Source organism: Barbus barbus (genome assembly GCF_936440315.1).
Source record: "Barbus barbus genome assembly, chromosome: 23".
NCBI lineage: Eukaryota > Metazoa > Chordata > Actinopteri > Cypriniformes > Cyprinidae > Barbus > Barbus barbus.
In genome coordinates this window covers 28,761,303-28,782,660 of record NC_136751.1, presented here as the reverse complement: position 1 = coordinate 28,782,660, position 21,358 = coordinate 28,761,303, and the positions used below count along the sequence as shown (strand labels likewise).

At 33.2% G+C, this 21,358-nt stretch overlaps 1 protein-coding gene across 2 annotated transcripts in view; it reads left to right on the top strand.

The window, feature by feature from the left end:
• Nucleotides 1–466: 466 nt before the first annotated feature.
• Nucleotides 467–21,358, top strand: part of LOC306843324 (xaa-Pro dipeptidase-like) — a 62,054-nt gene continuing 41,162 nt past the window's right edge. Inside the window, exons 1-6 of one of the 2 annotated variants that reach the window (XM_079374734.1) lie at nucleotides 467–549; nucleotides 2,707–2,893; nucleotides 5,388–5,515; nucleotides 9,491–9,554; nucleotides 18,708–18,755; nucleotides 21,018–21,079. In XM_079374734.1, the coding sequence (XP_079230860.1) occupies nucleotides 506–549; nucleotides 2,707–2,893; nucleotides 5,388–5,515; nucleotides 9,491–9,554; nucleotides 18,708–18,755; nucleotides 21,018–21,079 (533 nt within the window). In that variant the 5' untranslated portion in view covers nucleotides 467–505. Of the gene's footprint in view, nucleotides 550–2,461; nucleotides 2,546–2,706; nucleotides 2,894–5,387; nucleotides 5,516–9,490; nucleotides 9,555–18,707; nucleotides 18,756–21,017; nucleotides 21,080–21,358 lie in introns of those variants that run through there. The other variant, XM_079374735.1, reaches the window with a different exon arrangement.

Below are 21,358 nucleotides of genomic sequence, written 5' to 3'. Positions count from 1 at the left end.
TGATCTTTACTTAATATCCTAATGATTTTTGGCATAAAAGAGAAATCGATTGCTTCTTGTTGCCAATCCAATAACTTGTGTCTGGTGTTAAATAAGTGCAGATGTGTTGTACTTAAACTTGAAAACAGCCACCGGGCTCCAGTTCTCTATTTTCTTATTTTGCTGACGATGAGAATCCCCCCAGAGTCTTGTGGGGGGCAAAAAACCCGGATTATATTCACCTGCTTTTGCTGAATACTGCATTTAGATGACCTACTTTTTTGAAACATAATTTGTGCATACTAGTTATTAAGTATGCATATTCACACGCGGGACAAGTGTACAAATTACACATACTTCCTTCCACTGAACACGCTGAACGTAAATAATAAATGACAAAGTTTTCAGTATGTTTTTATGGATGATATCTGTGGAGTAACTTCATTAGTCAGCATTGCATTTCCTCTCAGTGTTGCGCAATGAGAGCGGTCACGTGATCGAGCGATGATCAGCTGCTCGTGATCACATGACTCCATCTCTCAGCAGCAGCAGCATGGCATCTTCAAAGCTGTGAGTTTCTTCTGTTTTATCTCACTGTAGATTTATGTTTTTAGCCATAATCGCGAGACAGTTAATTCATAAACGCGTACAGAGGTGTTTTGTATTGCTGCGCATGCGCGGAGCGCCGTGTTTGACGTGCAGATGCTTTCTGTGCTTTTCTTACTATAGTAATACCATAGTACAGTGGCGATAGTTAGCTAGGTGAAGGTTTAAGTTTAAGGTTTAAGTACTACGTTAAATGGGTGCTGTGAATGATCAATATTTCCTTTTTAAGTTAAGCATTTGTATCTTTTTGCAGTTATTTTAAATGGTCTTGTGGTGTTTGCATATTTGTGTGAAGTATAGATATTTCATATAATCTGTCAAAAGGTTTAAAGTAGTTATATAAGCTATAAGTATAGCATATTCTGAAGGATTCATGTAATACCATGGTACTGAATTGAAAGGACAGTAGGTTTTACTGGAGGTTCATTCAGTGCTGTTTTGTGTTGTAATGTATTCACACAAATAATTGATTTTATTGTGTAACTCACTAGTATTTCTGATTCTGATTGGTCGTTTGCAAAATTTAGTGGTCAGATTTTCATAATAATAATTATTACTGCAATTATTAATATTGTATGTTGGTGCAAATCTGAAATAACCAAAGTATTACTTAACTCAAATATTATATTTCATGTTTGACTATTTATTTTGCTAAATAGCTGTATAATAAGCAGGATAATTTGCCATATGCTGCTGGTTTATTTTGCGATAATGACCGTCTGACTGTACATTACCTCTGGATTGTGGCAGTGTTTATCAGGATGGGTGAGTGTGTAAAGGGTTTAATGTGCAGTGACTTGAATCTGAGTGACCTTTGACCTCATACAGCTGCCCCTGTTGGCTGTTAATCTTTACACGCTCTATCAGTGATAAAGCACTCTGTCTGTCTCTCAGACCAGCGTGAGCGTGATTTTAATCTTATGATATGGGGTGGTTACATCTCAGGGTGTAAAAGAGTCAAATGAAAAGCATAATCTGTTTCTAATACTGATGGTATGCAATGGATGCCTTTTGATGATTTGAACAGGGAATTTTTACTATACTCTGTAAACTTTGCTGAAAATTTACTCACCTGCAGGTCATCCAAGATGAGTTTGTTTCTTCATCAGATTTGCAGAAATGTGTCTCTGCATCAGTGTCTCAACAATGGATGCTCTGCAGTGAATGGGTGCCGTCAGAATGAGAGTCCAAACAGCTGATAAAAACACCACAATAATCCACACCACTCCAGTCCATCAATAAATGTCTTGAGAAGACAAAAGAAACAAGACGTTTTTTAACCTCAAACCATTGCATCTTCTCAAAATACGAGTACATAATCCATAATAACGCTTCCTCCAGTGGAAAAAAAATCCTTTTCCTGTTGTCTCTCACATCAAAATCCAACTACATATTTGTTTAGAGCTGTTTTGGTTTGTAAACGGTGCTTGAACGGTGCAGTTTCTCTCCTGATTCAGACCACTTTTTCACTGGAGGAAGAGTTATAATGGATTATGGACTTGGTTCAAAATTAAAAACATCTTAGTGATGGATTTGTTTCTTACACGCAGCTTTTGGCTTCTCAAGATGTTAACTGATGGACTGGAGTGGTGTGGGTTACTTGTGGATTGTGATGTTTTTATCAGCTGTCTGGACTCTCATTCTGACGGCACCCATTCACTGCAGAGCATCCATTGCTGATGTTATGATGCATTTCTCCAAGTCTGTTCTGATGAAGAAACAAACTCATCTACATCTTATATGGCCTGAAGATGAGTAAAGGTTTCAGCTAATTTACATTTTTGTGTGAGCTATTGCTTTAAATTTTGCCTGCATGTTTTTCAGCTCTTCTGGCTCAAAGATCAGCAGAGCGATTCTTCCTGTTATCATGTGATCAAATCCAGCTCTTGCATAACAGCTGTGTGACACTCAGAAAGATTTTAGTTTCGTCTCAGCAGATTTGATTTTTTATCAAGATTATGTGTGTACTACTTCTTTGTTGTTGAAAATGATCAACCATTAACACAATTTGTGTGTATGTTGAATAAACAGAAAAGGGGAAGAGCAAGAACACAGGATTATTTGCAGTGTTTCGTGCGTGTTTTGTGAATAACATGTATGTTTTTGTGTCGTCTATGACAGGAAGGCAGTGTATTGGCTGGGAAACGATACTCTGAGGGTATCGGCCGACCTGTTTGCAGAAAACCGAGAGCGTTTGTGTCGAGGCCTGAAAGCTGAGAAGGATGTTCCAGCTGGATCTGTGGTGCTTCTTCAGGGAGGAGAACAGAAGCAGAGATACTGCACCGACACCGACGTGCTCTTCAGACAGGTGCTGCACGCAGAATATAAGTTGAAAACAGTTCGACATTTACTCTAAAGTGACTGAAATAAGATTTTTGAAGTTTTGGTAACACTTTGCAATAATGTTCCTTTTGCTAACATGAACTAACAATTAAAAATAAAGCATTTATTAATCTTATTTAATGTTAATTTTAACATTTACTAATACTAGGCCTGCAATTGATTTAGCATATGATCATGGTTATTTGATCTAATCGCAATTATTTGAGAAAACCGCAATAATTGTGCAGTTAAATTTCAATCACAGATGGAAAATAAAAGTGCTAAAAGAAATGCCATAATATTTTTCTCCTTTATAACTTTTTTTATTTAATTTTTTATTAAAGTACAACAGTCTTTTTTTATATATTAAGTTTCACAGCATTAAAATACGTCATATGGACCTGTTTTATTATAATTGTTCTTATTGTTTTATACATGCAGTAAAAACAAATAGCTTAGAATGAACATGACATGAACAAAACAGAAATAATTCATTAATTGCAATTATTTTTATGACAATGAATCATCAGCACAAAATCCGTATCAGACCTAACTAATACATTATTCAAACTTGTATTTGTTAATAATATTTAATGGACTTAACATGAACTAACAATGAACAGTTGTAATTTGATTAACTAAAGTGATAAAACTGGAGCAAATGTATAGCTCATTGTTAAATAATGCATTAACAACGTAATTTAATGTAACTTAACTTAACTAATGTTAACTCAGATCAGGGTAATAATAGTTAATTAAGACTGAAATTTAAAAAATATATATAAGTTTTACTTTTAGGAGCCCTAAAAATGCTTCAAATAATTAGATTTTTGTGGCTTTTGAATGTCCGCCAATGAAGAAAGATGTATCTAACGGTAGAGACTAACCGGCCAAACCTTGACCTCCTGTTCATAACAGTGAGCGTCTAACTGCATGCATAGATGCACTTTTTCCATGCACCGTCACTACAGTTACCAAATACTGCATGCATCGTCAGTGACCTTTTTTATTGTTTCTAAATGATTATTGAGTGTTCGTCTTCCCATTATACTCATTCGTAAGTGGTGCTCTTGGTTATGTTATGCTAAATGGTAATTTGTGTTGGCAAGTGGCGCGTGAGTTCAGGCCTTTTATTTCAGCGCTACGGTTGGGTGTCTGATAGAGCCCCCTAATTTACTGAATTTACATAAGTTGATTGAACATAATGAGCAGCGTGTTTCTCATTCATTAGATGCAAAAACGGGCACATCCTGTGTTGTTTGGCAGAGATTGCGCGCCGGTATCTCGTGGAGCGAGTCTTGCGATTTAGTGTTGTGATGTTTACTGTTTGAGGGCTTCCTGCTTTCATGATTATTTAACTGTAAATAATTCATAACCATTAATTTGCTTGTGTTGTAGTTTTTCCTTCTTTTTGAATTGTTGACGTGCACATTTGTAACTTGAATAAAATGCGTGGCACTTTTCTAATTTGCAATTGTTAATAAGTGCGTGTGCGTATCCTGCGGTGATTTTATTTTACTGCTCCATTGTGCAGTCTGTATTGAACGCACGTGAACTCTGCAATGCACTCAAGACAATAAAATGACTCGAGCACAAATGACTCGTCCTCCGTGGATAAGTGCGCTTATCTGATCGTGTTAGAGAGCCGAACGTTCAGCATCGACTGGAGATCTCACTGCAGAGAAGACTGACTAAGAATGGCCTCCTTTTTTATTCATGATTCTGAATTTGAATTAAATTGGCCACTACCTACAAGATGTTAAACTGGAATGACAAGATACTGTTACTGAAATGCAATTCAAAGAAATTCAGCACAGCCACTCAAGAGAACTTTCATGAGTCCAACACAAGTACAACAAACGTTTTGCAACAAATTTCAAACTTTTGATTGGATGATTGATTTGATTGATTCATGCATTCATTTTTAAATGTATTTATTTGTACATTTCATTTTCAAGTTATTTATTTGTAGTTTTTTTTTAATTATGTAAAATGAAATGAATGGTAGAAAGAAAATCAAAAATAAATAATTAAAAAAAACAATAATTTAATGATAACATTTTTAGTTATTTTAGAAATATAAAATATATATATTTTTCATTTTATTCCAATTTAAAAAAACGTCCCAACATTTTTCGGAATTCGGGTTGTAGTATCCCCAGTTGTGACGGATGTGACATTATTGACATCAGTGTTAATAATACTGAATCCTCTCTGTGTTATGGCTCACTGCAGGAATACAGTTCATAGAAGCATGTTTACACATGATGGATAGCGTGTATGTATGGAAATAAGCCACTGCTGTTCAGAGCTGTGTAGTTGGATCGGAGCGCTGTTTGCTCTGCGTTATGTGCAGAAGAGCCTCTTGAACCCCTCACTGAGTTCAGTGTGTTGTAGATCACAAAACTCGTCTTACAGGATCTCAGTGATGGCTGGTTGTTTAATCTGTGGATGTAGCGCTAACTCATGTTGTTCTGCAGGAGTCGTTTTTCCACTGGACCTTTGGCGTGATAGAGGCCGACTGCTACGGCGCCATCGATGTCAACTCCAAGAAATCCATCCTGTTTGTTCCCAAGCTGCCGGAGAGCTACGCCACATGGATGGGCGAGTGAGTGACTCGTTCAGACTCTCATTTTCTCAGATTCTCTCTGACTTTCATGCTCACTGGCGTCTGCTGATATGATTGCTTTGAAATTCTCTGGAGTCAGCAAACGTTTTATTTTTATGTCTCTTTATAGTTTCCCTGGATTTTTAGTTTCCTTCCGAGACCCTCAGTGATTTTATTTCACAGATTTAATAGTTTTTCGAATTACAAAGGAACATTCCTTGCTTAATAAGTGAAAAGTGACATGCTGTTTATTTACAAATATATATTTTGTTGAATATTAAAAAAAGGTAAAACAAAAAAAAGTAGTGATTGACCTATATAGTAAATATGTTAATTATATTAAAATAAATGTTAATGTATATTTTAATAATTATATTATAATTATTTGTATTTTACATAATATTTTAAATTATTATGTAACATATAAATGCAAATATTAATTATATATTTATTAACAAAATCGATATACACACATAAATACATATATTATTTAATGTTATGATATTATATAATATAATATTTTATGTTTGTTTTATTTAAGTGTATTTTTAATTTATATATATGCAATTATTATTTTATAATATTAAGGAGAAATATTTGTAAAAAGTAATGGTTGACCTGTTTAGTAAATATTTATAATTATATTTTAATGATTATATTATTATAATTATATACACATTATTTATTTTACATAATATAATACATTTATATTTGACATATATTCTTATATTATTACAATTATAAAATAATAATTTTTATATTTTTAATGTTTATATATTACATTTAGTTATTTATATATGTATACATACATACATTCTTTACCTGTCCACATGGCATGGTAATATTAACAGGAGAATCCTCTCTCAATCCTCCTCATAATGTGAGGACAGGTAGGCATGAAATTGAGCTCTGAAAGATGTTGGGACGTGTAAAAGCCTTGCAGTTATGATGTGCTATTGAAGCAGGCAGAGCTGTAAAGAGATCCGCTTTGAGACAGACGGTACAGTCAGTGTTTGTCGCGCTTTGAAATCAGCCTGCGTTTAAATCTTCCTTTCAGAGGTGCTGCAGTAAATTCTCTTCCTTTTCATGCAGCAGCACTGCTGGAGAAGTCGTTCTAATCTAATACATATGGCTGTGGTTTCCTCACTTCATCAGATGAGTTCGCTGCTGAATGGTTCGGGGTGTCGCGGGTCAGCAGCTCATCTGATGTGCTTGTTTTTGTGGCTGCTATGATCAGTGACCCGACATTCAATTGTTTGTGTTTTTCTTGGCATTACAGTGTTTCTGGGTGTCATGATGTGCAATATTTAAGGCCCTTTGATCATAGAATCAGTCATAAAAATGGAATTTACTGTATATCATGGAATGTCACGGACAAGTTCAGTTTAACTTGAAGAAACGGTGACAGAAAAATTATTATTATACAGTAGAATGTACATCATGCAATACTACTACACAAATTATTATTAAATACTGTTATTAAATTATTATTAATTATTTCTTCATTTAAGGAATAATCAACATTTTTCTTCCATGTTTTAATTTGATCAGAAAACCTCTTGTGCAGCACTTTGTTTACAGAAATTAGTTTGTTTAATTTTCATTTGATTAAAAGAGAAATTAAATGAAAGGGTTTTTTTGCCTTCATTTGACTGAAAAATACACAACTGACAATTTCTAAAAAAAAAGAAAACATAAAATAAAATAAAATAAATAAATAAAATCTAAAACATACTATTGTTGTAAAAAATAAATAATAAAGTAAATAGTTTTTATCAATTCATTTAATTGCAAGTGCTTTTGATTGATTAAAATTTAATTAAACCTAAAAATTAAATTAAAAATAAAAATGGATTCCAGAAAAATTAAAAAGGGAGAAACAGAATTTGGTAAAAAATAAAACGTATTTCAAAGGGCACTAATATATATATATATATATATATATATATATATATATATATATATATATATATATATATATATATATATATATATATATATATATATATATATATATATATATATATATATATATATATATATATTTATTTATTTATTTATTTATTTATTTATTTATTTATTTATTTATTTATTTATTTATTTATTTATTTATTTATTTATTTATTTATTTATTTATTTATTTATTTATTTATTTATTTATTTATTTATTTATTTATTTATTATTATTTTTTTACATTTAATAAATTGCTGTTAAATTGTATTAAAAATAATAACATATAATAATAATAATAATAATAATAATAATAATGATAATTTAACTATTTAAAATTAAAATGGGAAAAAAAACAAAACCGAATCCAGACAAATTGAAATGGAAAAATTGAATTTGGATAAAATAAGATTTCATAGGGCCCTAATTATTCCTGTGGCTGCTGGTGTTGACATGTAAACCTATGTTTGTGATTGGTTAATACCATTACATTTACTAGCACTACTTTAATACATTTACATAATTAGTGGTGTTTAGTCACTATTATTAATGCTTACGCTGGAGCTGGTCAAACCGTGACCTTAAATATGAAACTTCGGCATATAAGCCGTCCTTCAGCGTTTGTGCTGCAGAAATGAATGATTCCCAGTTCACGCTGATCTCAGCGAGTGTTTTTCAGTGGCCTTGGTTCCAGACTTATTTATCGCATTCTTTTTCTCCATAGGGATTTAAAAAATTCATCAATAAAGAGTTCTAAGCCTTGAACCAAACCAACCAACTAGAATCATTATCCACATTGTGATTTAAGCACTCACAGTTTTTCATAATTATCTAATGAGGGAATGAATGAACTACTTTGTGAATGACTTACAGTTATTGAGTCAGCCATAAAATACAGACTATTGTTAAGTCATTGGTTGTAAGTAGTAACAATGATAAGAAGTTTATTGCAAATTATTCAAATATAAGCTTTTTGATTTCTGCTCAATTCAACATACATTTGTTTATCTCTCTTCAGGATTATGTTTTCTGAAAATAAGTTTCAAACGTGTTGTATTAAAGCTTGAATGATTACTAAATCTCTCTCTAATCTTTATGCACTAACATTTAAAAGTTTGAGGTTGGTAAAAAAAAATTAATTAAAAATTTAAATTAAATTAAAAATATTTTTTTTAATGCAGCATTTAATTGATCAAAAATACAGTAATATTGTGAAATATTATTACAATTTCAGTTTTCTGTTTGAATATATTTTAAAATGTAATTTATTTCTGTGATCAAAGCTGTATTTTCAGCATCATTACTCCAGTCTTTAGTGTCACATGATCTTCAGAAATCATTCTAATATACTGATTTGCAGCTCAAGAAACATTTCTGATTATTATCAATGTTAAAAACAGTTGTGCTGCTTCATTTTTCTTCCCTGGAAAACATGCAGCATTTTATTTTTAATGCATTTTTTTATTTATTTAATGCATTATTAATGCATCCTTGCTGAGTAAAAAAAATAATTTATAAAAAAAAAAAAAAACATTTGACTGTTAATAAATCTGTTACTCTGTGGAGATAATGAATGGGTTATTAGCATAATTAATTTTGGGATTTTTTTGGGAACCCAAATATGACTTTCTGTCAGCAAAGGACGAACCGGAGTGTGTTTGCAAACTTTATAGTGCTGTTTCTATATTGGTAAAGCTCTCAAAGTTATTGATGTGCAATTTGAAAATGAGGTTGGAGTGCGTTTGCATGAATACTTCACTTCCAAGAACCACAAACACTCGACATCAAGAGTCCATTTACTTGATTATCTGAGCACTGCAGAAACCATTAGCAGAATCAAGACTGAAGTCCAGTCTTTGTCCAAAATTGATGCAGACTTTCAGTTTTCAATGCATTTAAAATTGCATCATAAAAATGGGAACACATTTCGCTTGATCATGTAATAACAAGAAGGATCTAAATAAAGTAGGTCCACTTCATGGGAAGTTCTCATTAAAGCTCTTTCTGTCTGTCTGTCTCGACAGGATCTACCCGCGTGAACACTTCAAGGAGAAATATGCTGTCAATGAGGTGCATTACACCACTGACGTGAGTACGGGTTCACTTTAACACACTGCATTTATTAGTATGCAGCTTGTTCATTTGCACTCATTAGGTTTGTCTTATATTGGCTCATATAATGCAAATGAGTTTAATATACATCGTGAAAATCAAACTCCTTTAGTGGCCTTGACCTGCTTTATAGCTGAGTTTTGTTCTTGGTGACTTTATTTAATCGAAAGAGTGTTTGTGTTCAGATGTAACTGAATTTTATTATTTATAGTAAAAGATTATTATTTTTTAAATACTTTTCAGTATCATATTGTATGTATATGGACTAGGGCTGTTGATCGATTAAAATTTTGAATCTAATTAATTAATCACATTAATCACACATCAAATTTGGCTAAGAATTTACCCACAAAAGATCATTTAAAGCCATTATTGTGTTACATGAGATAGATGCTACAAAAAAATATTTTTAGATTTGTTTTGTTCATATAGAAATATTAAATAGTTTTTTAATAAAATGATACTCTAAATAAGAAAATACAACTGCCAGTAGGTGGCAGTAAATGTCTTAATGAATAAGTCAATGAGTCATTCATTCATTTGATTCGTTCGAACACTGATTCATTCAGGAGTGACGTAAATGACTCTTTATGAATGGGGCATTGGATCACCCAAATCTTTTTCTAACTCATGTAATTAAAAAATTGCGTCTTGCTTTGAGTTTGGAATTTTATATATTATGCAGTATATATTCTCTGTAATTTGGATCTTGGTTTGCTCTTGTTCATACAATTTTCTGTACTCACTCTAGTTGCTGTCCTCCAACTTTTTATTTCTTTGCAGTGCATTGTGGGATTGTGTTATTTGTGAAGAGCTGCCTTAGAATTTCGCCAGAATTATGCATTTAATAAGAATTTTGCTGCCTTTTGTAAAGTCCTGAAGGACTAAAATGCTGTCTAGAAAGCTCACTTGGAGCAAACAGAAATAGAAAACAACTATGAGGCCTTGACTGTAAGCATGACTGTTTTCCACATGTGGAGGACTGACCCATGGCTACAGGCGCTGATATGCCAGCTAACAACACACAATTACGCTTAAACTGCTGCGTCTTAACATGCGGCGTGTGTCTGATACTTAGCTTCCCAGAGTCTGCAGGGATCTAAAGTGCTATATGCTCTCATTTCATTTATTCTGATGATCTACTTATTGCCTTTAGGATTTTAAAATGTGAATTTCCTATAATAGTTTTCACTAAAGTGCAAAATCAAGCACATTGACCAACAGCACACTGTTCTCACTCTCTCTTTAGACATGAATACTACTGATGTATTTTGACCAGGCTGATTAAAATGCCAATATTTGTCCATATATATATATATGCATATATAATTCTTGACATTTTTAGTTTTCGTTTAGTTTGTTAAAGTACTAAATCAGTGAAACTTAAACTAAAAATTAAACAAAATATTTTCATTACTTGAATTCAAATAAACTAACTGAAATACTATATAAAAATCTGAAACTTTATTTTATTTCTTACTTGTTGTTTAGTTTATTATATATTGTTTTGACACCCGTTCTATTAAAATAGACCAGAGCTGCAATGCATGCTCATCCTAAATTGATTAGAATGACACGACCAGCATAAAAAGATGCTGATAAAAGGGACCATGATAGAGATTTTATGCTTAGTTTTGTCTAAATGACCTTTATTTTAAATTGCAGTTATTGTGCTTCAGTGTCAGAAGTTCAGAATATCTCTGAAGTTGACGCTGTAATTGCAGCTGATTCAAAAGCTCAATTTAAAAAGGTCATTTAATGATAATAGTCTATATAATGTTCCTATTAGGGTTGTGCATGTTGATGTAGACGTGTCAGACAGACATTGCTTCATTGTTTTTTTGCAGCTCTTGTCATGAGCGCTGCGCTTGTGTGACGAGTGTGACTTCAGATGCATAACAAGGAGTTTTTTTGTGTTTTCATTGCTCGTTTTTCATGCTACTGCACAAATGCATCGCAGTTCCTCCTCTGCTCTTTTCTTCTCCGTCTTTGTGTGCGTGTCCGTTAATGACCTTCTCCTGAGGTTCCTCTCAGCGCTGCTTAAACGGATCTTTTAAGAAGACAAACAGAGCTGCTGGAAGCAGAAAACAGAGGAAGATATCTGTAATCTTACAAAACAAATGAAATCTCCAAGGCAAATACACAAAATGCACAGCCACAAACAGGCATGTTTAATCCTGAGCGCTAACAGACCCTGAGATGGGACTGAGACACGCTGAGGGACTTTGACATTCAGGAACGTCCCCGTCTTCGGCTGTTGCCCTCAGCTGCTAGATGATGTACGCAAGAATGACTTTGAGAGTCTCTGACTGTGGATATGTCTTTGCATTTGTTGATTTTATGTAAACTAAGCCACATGATGCTGTCGTGGTTTGTTGTGCTGTGAAAATGAACTTGACGTGGTGCATCTGATAAAAAGTTTATTCAGTTTCCCATTGATTTCCCATTGATTTTTGTTAGTGTGTTTGTTGTCATCGTTTAAAACGAAGAACAAAAGCACAAAATTAATTACTTGAAAATAAAACCAGATCATTACTTGAAATGAAATAAACTGAAATAAAAATTTATTTTATTTCAGCTAGTTACCAAGTTAACATTTCTTATTTTTAGTTTTAGTTAAAGTACTAAAATCAATAAAAATAAATAAACTAAAAATAAAAGCATATAAATGTTCATTATTATAAAACCATAAAAACATTCATTATTTGAAATAAAATAAACATTAACTGAAATAAAATGTATATTTAAAAAAAAGTTAAATTGCTGCAGAGCCAGAATTATTCATTTAGTTTAGTTTAAGTTCTAAATAAATAAAAAATAAATAAACCTAAAACCGTAAAAAAACATTTTCAATTAACTGAAATAAAATATAAACTTATTTTATTTTATTATTTAAAAAAAAAAACGAACTGATAAAAATTACAGAAATGCAACGAAACTACTAAAACCTAACTAAAATTAAAGTGAAGACAGAAAAAAATATAAATAAAGTGTAATTTGAATTTACAAAAATTAGTATATCAAAAATACTAAAATAACACTGGTTTGTTTGAGCAACTTTCTGGAAACCTGACATTATATCTTCAGTTCCATTTGTTGACGCTAGTGGAAATGCTGAGAGGCAGTGTGCTTGATTTGCTCATTTAATTTAGCTAAATTATAATTTCCTGTCATTGAGCTCTTGGAGTCTGTGACGGTCTGTGTTCATCCGCAGCAGCTGGATTTCCAGACCTTGTGAGTCTGGTTTCTGCGGGTTTGTCCTGATCTGATCCAGTCTCTCTCACAGCTGCCCGACTCCTCATAATATTCAATCAGGCTCGTACTGATTGCTTTAATGACCTTCATTTTCCACTTACGCTCAGATGTGTTGCTATTCTGCACAGCAGGCCAGAATGTCAGATGAAAACACTATTGATTTTGTTTTCATTGATTTTTAGACATTTTGAGCCCATTAATCTTGATCACTGAATTCTGCGCTCATAAAATTAGAATAATTAAGGGTCTATGACACGGCTGCCAGACCCAATTAAGTTAGCATTTTTGTTAAAATGTTTTAAGAGCCAGTCATTTATCTTGCATGTCATTTTTTTTCTCCTCGCCATCTGTCTTGAGCTCTCAGCAATAGATCTGACTAAGTGCTTTCTTTAAAACTTCTCAGTTTGGTTTTGTCGTGTTTCATTTATTTATTAACTTTGATTAATGTAATATTTCAGCCCTTTGCAATCTTTTCAACACTGTAAAAGGGTTTCAACTTATTTAGCAACTAGTTCCACAGGAATTTTACATTCAGTCAATTTCTGACTTTGAATTGTTATTTTTTTAGTTGGCTCAACCTTTAGTGAAGCAGTTTTATAGTCCATTCAACTAAAATGTTTTAATTGGTCAAACATTTAGAAGACTACAGCAAGTTATGTCAGTTAAAATTTAACCATTTACTCCATGTTTTATGTGTTACCTCAACTAAGATTTATTATTTAGGCATCATAAGAAATTGCTGGGGATCTACATAAACATATATTTTTATAGTTTAACAAAATTAGTAAAAACTGGTGCTTATCAATCATTAAAAACACACATTACAACAATAGCCTTTATTTAATACCATCTCCATTTATAAAATTTGTCATACAAACTAAACCTACAGGAATAAAAGTCACCTTGGATGGCCTGAGGGTCAGTAAATTAACAGCAAAGTTTAATTTGTGGGTGAACTATCCCTTTAAAACCTCCAGTTGATAAACATTACATCTGTAATACAACTGCAAAATTCAGTTTAAACTTTGTTTAATGAACTAAGATATTTTTTACCACTGTATCAACATCAACACGTCCGTGCAGCTGTGGTTGTACAGTAGATATTATCATTGGTCCTATTCAAACCGGACAATGGACTGACCGTTCGACCACCGTATCCAGTCGTGTCCGCCATAATATCGAAGTAAGTGTACATCATGATCATTGTTCTCGCTAAAAAACCAAAAAACCAAATTCCTCGTAACATGAGATCTGCAGTTTAGTTTAAAAATGAATTATTGTGCACCTATAGCACTCCTCGCTGTCATTAAAACATATGATGCCGCATGAAAAGTGATCAAATGCATCCACTATATGTCTAAATTTAATTTTGTTTAACTTCTACGTAATGGCTTTTTGTAATTTCAGTGCTTAATGAGAGTGGAATATTTATTGTAAATGCATATTGAAATGAAAATCGTTTACTTCATTACTTCTCACTCCAAAAGAGTTCGTATGCATGGTCTAGAACAGTGGTTTTCAAACTTTTTTTAACAACAAGTTTATGTGTGTGCAGCACAATCTGCGATCTCCGACCTCTCTCTCTCTCCGCGTGTGTGTGTGCGAGCGAGTGATGTGTGTTGGTTAGTGTGCATCGATTAGCAGCGCATTAATATGGAACGGTGATTAAACTGACCTGGAACTACCTGTGCAGTTAAACGAATTTAATCAACACCTGCCAGCCAATCAGAATCGAGTATTCAGACAGACCATGGAATAAATATATATGAAGGAAGGAAAGAAAGACAACTGCGTTACAGAGCGATCCACCGTAGAGCTCTGGAAGGATGCTCTGTTCCAAAATCAAATCACTGTCGGTGCTTCTGAAATTAGTGAGGGTGCTTTGCCTTCATGCACATCTATTCTGACATATCATGTTTTGTCCAGTCCATAGTTATGATTATCACAATGTCATTGCGATTTCGAGAGAATATGCGGATGTCACTTCCAAAATGTGCCGTGTTTTTGAACAGCCTGTCTCAAGCCGTTTCATTCATTTTTGTGCAGTGATTTTGTGCTCTCATCTGAGTGAACGCTTCCGGTATGTGTGTCCGCGCTGCTACAGCAAACACATCATGTGTATCGGCACAATCATATGCAATGCATACTGCCAAAGATTGTCATATTTATAAGCTAAAATAAAAGCGTCCAATTAAAGCTCCCTATCTCAGGGGTTCTCAACCTTTTGTAAATCGTGGCCCACCAATGACTGTTTAAAAACATTCCAAGGACCACCTTTCCAAATATGATATGAACACAGAATATCAGAAAATTCAAAAAAAGTATAATGACACACTCTGCTGTTAATCTGTTATGCCACTGACTAGGTCAAGTCAGCTATATAGATGCAAACTCTCCTTGTATTGAAAAGATTTGGCAGGTTTACTCAGTAACCATTTATTCCTGTAACAATAACAGGGCAGGTCAGACCAATGACTGGGTCAGAGGAACACTCTTTTAACAGATTAATTAATAATACAGCCCCACATCCAGGCTAACATACCTGTAACAACAGGTCAGACACACAAGAGGAGAACTTCTCTCTTTTCATTAGCAGAAATGTTCAACAGATTTCATTCACCCCAATTTACATACTGTAAGTGTAATTTATCAAATACAATTAGCAATATGAACATGACTGTTTAAAACAATCTTACATATTAAACAAACTTGAAGCATTATGTAAATATTCCCACACATCCAAAAATGAGGAAGTCTAACAGGTGTGTCACACGTCAATAACACAGTTTTCATCAACAACCACTCATTAACATATTTACATGAATGGGTTTTGGAGTAGTTCACATGGGAAAAACCTTACTGTATATACTGAGACAAACCTTGCTAACCCTCAGTGAGACACTTGGGCTTGCTTCTTGGAGATAATAAGATCAAGTCTTGGTGAAATGGGTGAGAGACTGACACGGAGAGTAGCATCCCAAGTAGCTTTCAGTTTGTTCCTTGCTTTTGATTTTGTGATAGTCACAGAGGAGAACCCTGACTCACATAAGTATGTGGTGGTGAAAGGCAATAGAAATTCCATTGCCCGCTTTGACAGAGAGGGATATTCACTTGCAACCAGTAACCAAAATGAAGCAAAGTCAACTTGTGAGAGTTGAAGTTTTAGGCTACTGTCAGCTGATAGTTCCATTAGTTCATTTTCCAACTTTGTGGACAGAGCCATGTCTTCTGAAGCAGGATCCACAGAGAATGGGTCCAAAATCCAAAGGTTTCCATGTCGCGGGTCCTCTGGGAAGCAGTCAGCAAACTTTTGAGACGACTGAGACAAGTGACACTTGATATGTTCACATGAGAAGAGGCTTCCAAAGTTTCACTCAGATGTGGAAACATGTCAGATCGTCCCTCCTTGACTCTTCTATTCCAAAGAATGAGTTTTTTCTTGAATCCCTCAATTTTGTGTGAAACCCAAAACACTGTGCTGTTTCTGCCTTGCATTGATACATTTAGCTGATTTAACTGATCAAATATATCAGATAAGTAGGCCAGTAAGAACAATCTTAAGAAAAAAGACAAGAATGTTTGGGAATACAAAATATTCTTAACTTTTTTTTCTTAAGTTAAAAAATAAGAAGAAAATGGCAGAAATGTCTTCTTAAGAATGTTTCGTGAATCCAGCCCCAGGTTTTTATAGCGATATTAATTAAACAAGACCGGATACATTTTAATTAAATTATTTTTTTAAATTCTATTTCATAATATGAAGCTGCAGCTCGCACTGATGTTAGACTGTAGATGTGAGAGTTTGCTCATCTTTACCTGAGCTAGGTGTTAATTTACTCTCCACACACTTCAGCTCAATCACAGGCACAGACAAACAACATGTTAGCAGTTCATGCCCTGAAATATCACTTTAGGTATGCTTGAGCTACTTTCTAAAAGCTGTGAATACAGTCCTTCATGTCGACGCCAGTATTGTTTTGTTTTAGGAATGTAACGGCACTTTGTCAGTTTCATCATTTGCTAATCAATATTTAAATATTTACTAATACATGTTAACATTAAGAAGTTGATGTTAGCTAATGCATTCACTAATGTTAACAAACCACACCTTGTTTTATTATATTTGCCATGAGACTCACCTTTTATTTGCAAACCAGTGTGACTTTCTTTCAAAGTCATAAGTCAAATGTAGTCTGCTAACAAAATAATCAAATATTTATAGCACTGACACGTTAAGATGATGTACAGCTGCTGCTCGCGTCTATTTATTCTGCAGGTACGAGGCGTTTCAGTGAGTAAATCAAAGAAATATTAGTCAGTTTCTCAGTAACTTTATAAGGAACTGCAACATGTATCTGCTGTTATGAAAAACATAATGCTCTTTTATATTATTAGAAAACCACAGAATGAATTTAAGAATTGAGCTGTTTGTTTGTAGTCTGTCAATACGTAGGAATAATAATTATTTGTGTATATATACACACATTTTTATTTACCTTATAAATTAATGTTTTACACACACACACATTTATATATTATGTACATTATATTAATGATTATTATTATTATTATTAATGTAAATAATGAGCTGTTTGTTTGTAGTCTGTCAATACGTAGGAATAATAATTATAAATAATAATAAAAAAATATATATATATATATAAGTAGTTCTATAATATAGAATTTTTCTTTAAATTTTTCTTTTATATATTTCTATATTTGTATCGTTTTTAAAATGAATTAGATAATTAAATTTGTATTATTCAAAAAATATTTTTATTTGAATAAATTAAAATATTATAATATAAAATAAAAAGTAATTATTATTATTTGATATAAATATAATATTGATAATATATAAACAGTATATGTAGCTGGCACTCTTTTGAAAACACATAAAATATTACATTTTAAGTCCAATAATAATAATAGTTTATGTACAATAAATGAATGTCATATTTTAAATTAATTTCATATTTTTATTTTGTATATTATTTATTATTTCTATATTGTTTATATATATATATATATATATATATATATATATATATATATTTGAATGAATGAATGTATCTGTCTGTAGTAGTAATAATAATAATAAAGATGTCCTAATCGGTCTCTCAGCTCATAATCTGTGGATGTGGTCAGAGTGTCAGCGCTGTCTGTCTTTGGGCTCGTGGTGTGTTTGTAATTTGTCGGATAAGGGCCGTTAAGCACACGGCCCTCACGCCACATTAATCTGATGTTCTCGCTGGGTTCATTCGTTCAGGATGCCGAGAGCTTCATTTACTCCTCAGACTGTCGTCCCAGCTCAATCTGTTTTCCTGACAGCTCTGTTAGAATATGATAATAGATCCTGATGCTTCTGCATGAACAAAAGATGTTCAACAATGTTCTGTGTTGCATACAGGTGTGCACTAGCATGAGGTTGACAGACTATCGCTTTAGCATTCAGCGCTGGTGTCGTCTGCATGGATTTCTTTAGGATGACGTATCAGACAGAAACGTGGATTCTGCTCAGAAATCTGCCCTGAGGTGAAATAGTCTGCGTTTGATTCGTCCTGCGGGTTTAAAATGCTGCTTATCCACTCCTGGGAGCACATAAGACAGCTCAGGTGTTCCTTCCCACAATCCTTTGCTCGTTCTGTTCACGCAGATTATTGGTGATTCATTCTCTCTTCAGTTGACATTTACTCTGTCTGTCTGTCTGCCACCGCTGTATCTGCTTTTCATAAGGAAATCTCTCCTCAAAGGCCATTTCTGTCGTTCATTAATGCACCTGTCAGCGGCGGCCGGGGATTTTCACTGATATTTCTGCAAAGCCAATGATATTCCGCTTAAATTATCCGCTCTAATGAAAGCTTTTCTCCACAGATTGCTGATGTGCTGACTAAAATGAAGCCGAGTGTCCTGCTCACACTGGTAAGATCTTTCTCATTTATTTCACAGGAAGTCTTTCAAGATACCAACCTTGTCTTGTAGTGATATTTGGACTATGATATAAATAATAAAAAAAAGTATCATAAAAATAAATAACATTATAATTTAATTAAATATACTTGTTTTATTATTATTGTTGTTGTTATTATTTACATTAATAATAATAATAATAATAATAATAATAATCATTAATATAATGTACATAATATATAAATGTGTGTGTGTGTGTGTGTGTGTGTGTAAAACATTAATTTATAAGGTAAATAAAAATGTGTGTATATATATATATATATATATACACACACACACACACACAGAGACAGTGGGGGAAAAATGATTTGATCCCCTGCTGATTTTGTGCGTTTGCCCACTGTCAAAGAAATGATCAGTCTATCATTTTAATGGTAGGTTTATTTGAACAGTGAGAGACAGAATAACAGCAAAAGGTCCAGAAAAACGCATTTCAAAAAAAGTTATAAATTGATTTGCATTTTAATGAGTCAAATAAGTATTTGATCCCCTATCAATCAGCAAGATTTCTGGCTCCCAGGTGTCTTTTATACAGGTAAGGAGCTGAGATTAGGAGCACTCTCTTAACAGGACTGCTCCGAATCTCAGTTTGTAACCTGTATAAAAGACACCTGTCCACAGAAGCAATCAATCAATCGGATTCCAAACTCTTGGTAACACACTACGTAAGACTGAAATCCTGCAGCGCCCGCAAGGTCCCCCTGCTCAAGAAAGCACATGTACAGGCCAGTGATTCAGAGGAGAACTGGGTGAAAGTGTTGTGGTCAGATGAGACCAAAATACAGCTCTTTAGCATCAACTCTCCGTGTTTGGAGGAGGAGGAATGCTGCCTATGACCCCAAGAACACCATCCCCACCATCAAACATGGAGGTGGAAAAACTATGCTTTGGGGGTGTTTTTCTGGTAAGGGGACAGGACAACTGCACCGCATCAAAGGGACGATGGACGGGGCCAGGGCACTGAAGCCAACCAGGGCATTGAAAATGGGTCATAGAGGGGTATTCCAGCATAACAATGACCCAAAACACACGGCCAAGGCAACAAAGGAGTGGCTCAAGAAGAAGCACATTAAGGTCCTGAAGTGGCCTAACCAGTCTCCAGACCTTAATCCTATAGAAAATCTGTGGAGGGAGTTAAAGGTTCCAGTTGCCAAACGTCAGCTTCGAAACCTTAATGACTTGGAGAGGATCTGCAAAGAGGAGTGGGACAAAATCCCTCCTGAGATGTGTGCAAACCTGCTGGCCAACTACAAGTACTAAGTCATGTTTTGTGAAGGGGTCAAATACTTATTTGACTCATTAAAATGCAAATCAATTTATAACTTTTTTAAATGCATTTTTCTGGATTTTTTTGTTGTTGTTATTCTGTCTCTCGCTGTTTAAATAAACCTACCATTAAAATTACAGACTGATCATTTCTTTGTCAGTGGGCAAACGTACAAAATCATCAGAGGATCAAATAATTTAATTCTCCACTGTGTGTGTGTATGTATATATATATACTCTGTTATACATGATTATATTTTTCAATTAAAGAGAAAATATATAATTACAACATGAAATACCATATATAATTGAAGTACCATATGTAATAATAAAACTTAATTTATTATTACTACTGTTATTATTACTATTTTATTTATTTAATAATAATAACAACCTGTTAATAATAATTAATGTTAATAATAAATAAATATTAGTAAAAAATAACTTGATTTTATTTTTTATTATTAGGTATTGAATAATAATAATAATAATAATAATAATAATAATAAAAAAGCAATACATTTTTACTATTATTAATAGGTTATTGCTATTATTATTATTAAATAACTGTTAATAAATATTTAATAGTACACACAATGCATTGATGTTTTTATTATTATTATTGTTGTTGTTACAGTATTTAATAATAATATTGACAAATAAATAAATAGTAAACATAACATATTAATAGTAAACACTTTTATTATTAGTTTTTTTAATAATAATATATCTATTAATAAGAAATGAATAATGGTAAACAAGTTTTTATTATAATTTTTTGGGGGTGAATAGTGACCTGGTCATGTTTTCATAAGACTCCCTCTGTTAGTGCGTATAGGAAATTGAGATGTTCAGACATCTGGCCTACATGTGATTTTAGTTCTGTTCTATTCTTTTTGGATAATGGGACATTGAGTAGGTTTAATGTCTGTTTCTGTGTGTGTGTAGCGGGGAGTGAACACCGATAGCGGCAGCACCTGTCGCGAAGCGTCCTTTGAAGGCATCAGCCAGTGAGTTTCATCCATTATTCAGAGCTCTGTTCCTAAAACTCATTCCAGGGAAAGTAGCACATGCGTCCTCTGTGGGCTCGGATAAAACAACCCACCCGTTTAGACTGATGCATGAAGAGACTCTGATCCCAATGAGAAATATTTCGAAATATTAGATATGAACTAATTTTGAAAGTATTTAAAAATGTTGTATTAAATAATATCAACACAATTGTCATGTTCTAAAGCATCGACAAAAAGGAGGATTCAGATAGTAAAACAATAGATGCAGGCAGTCAG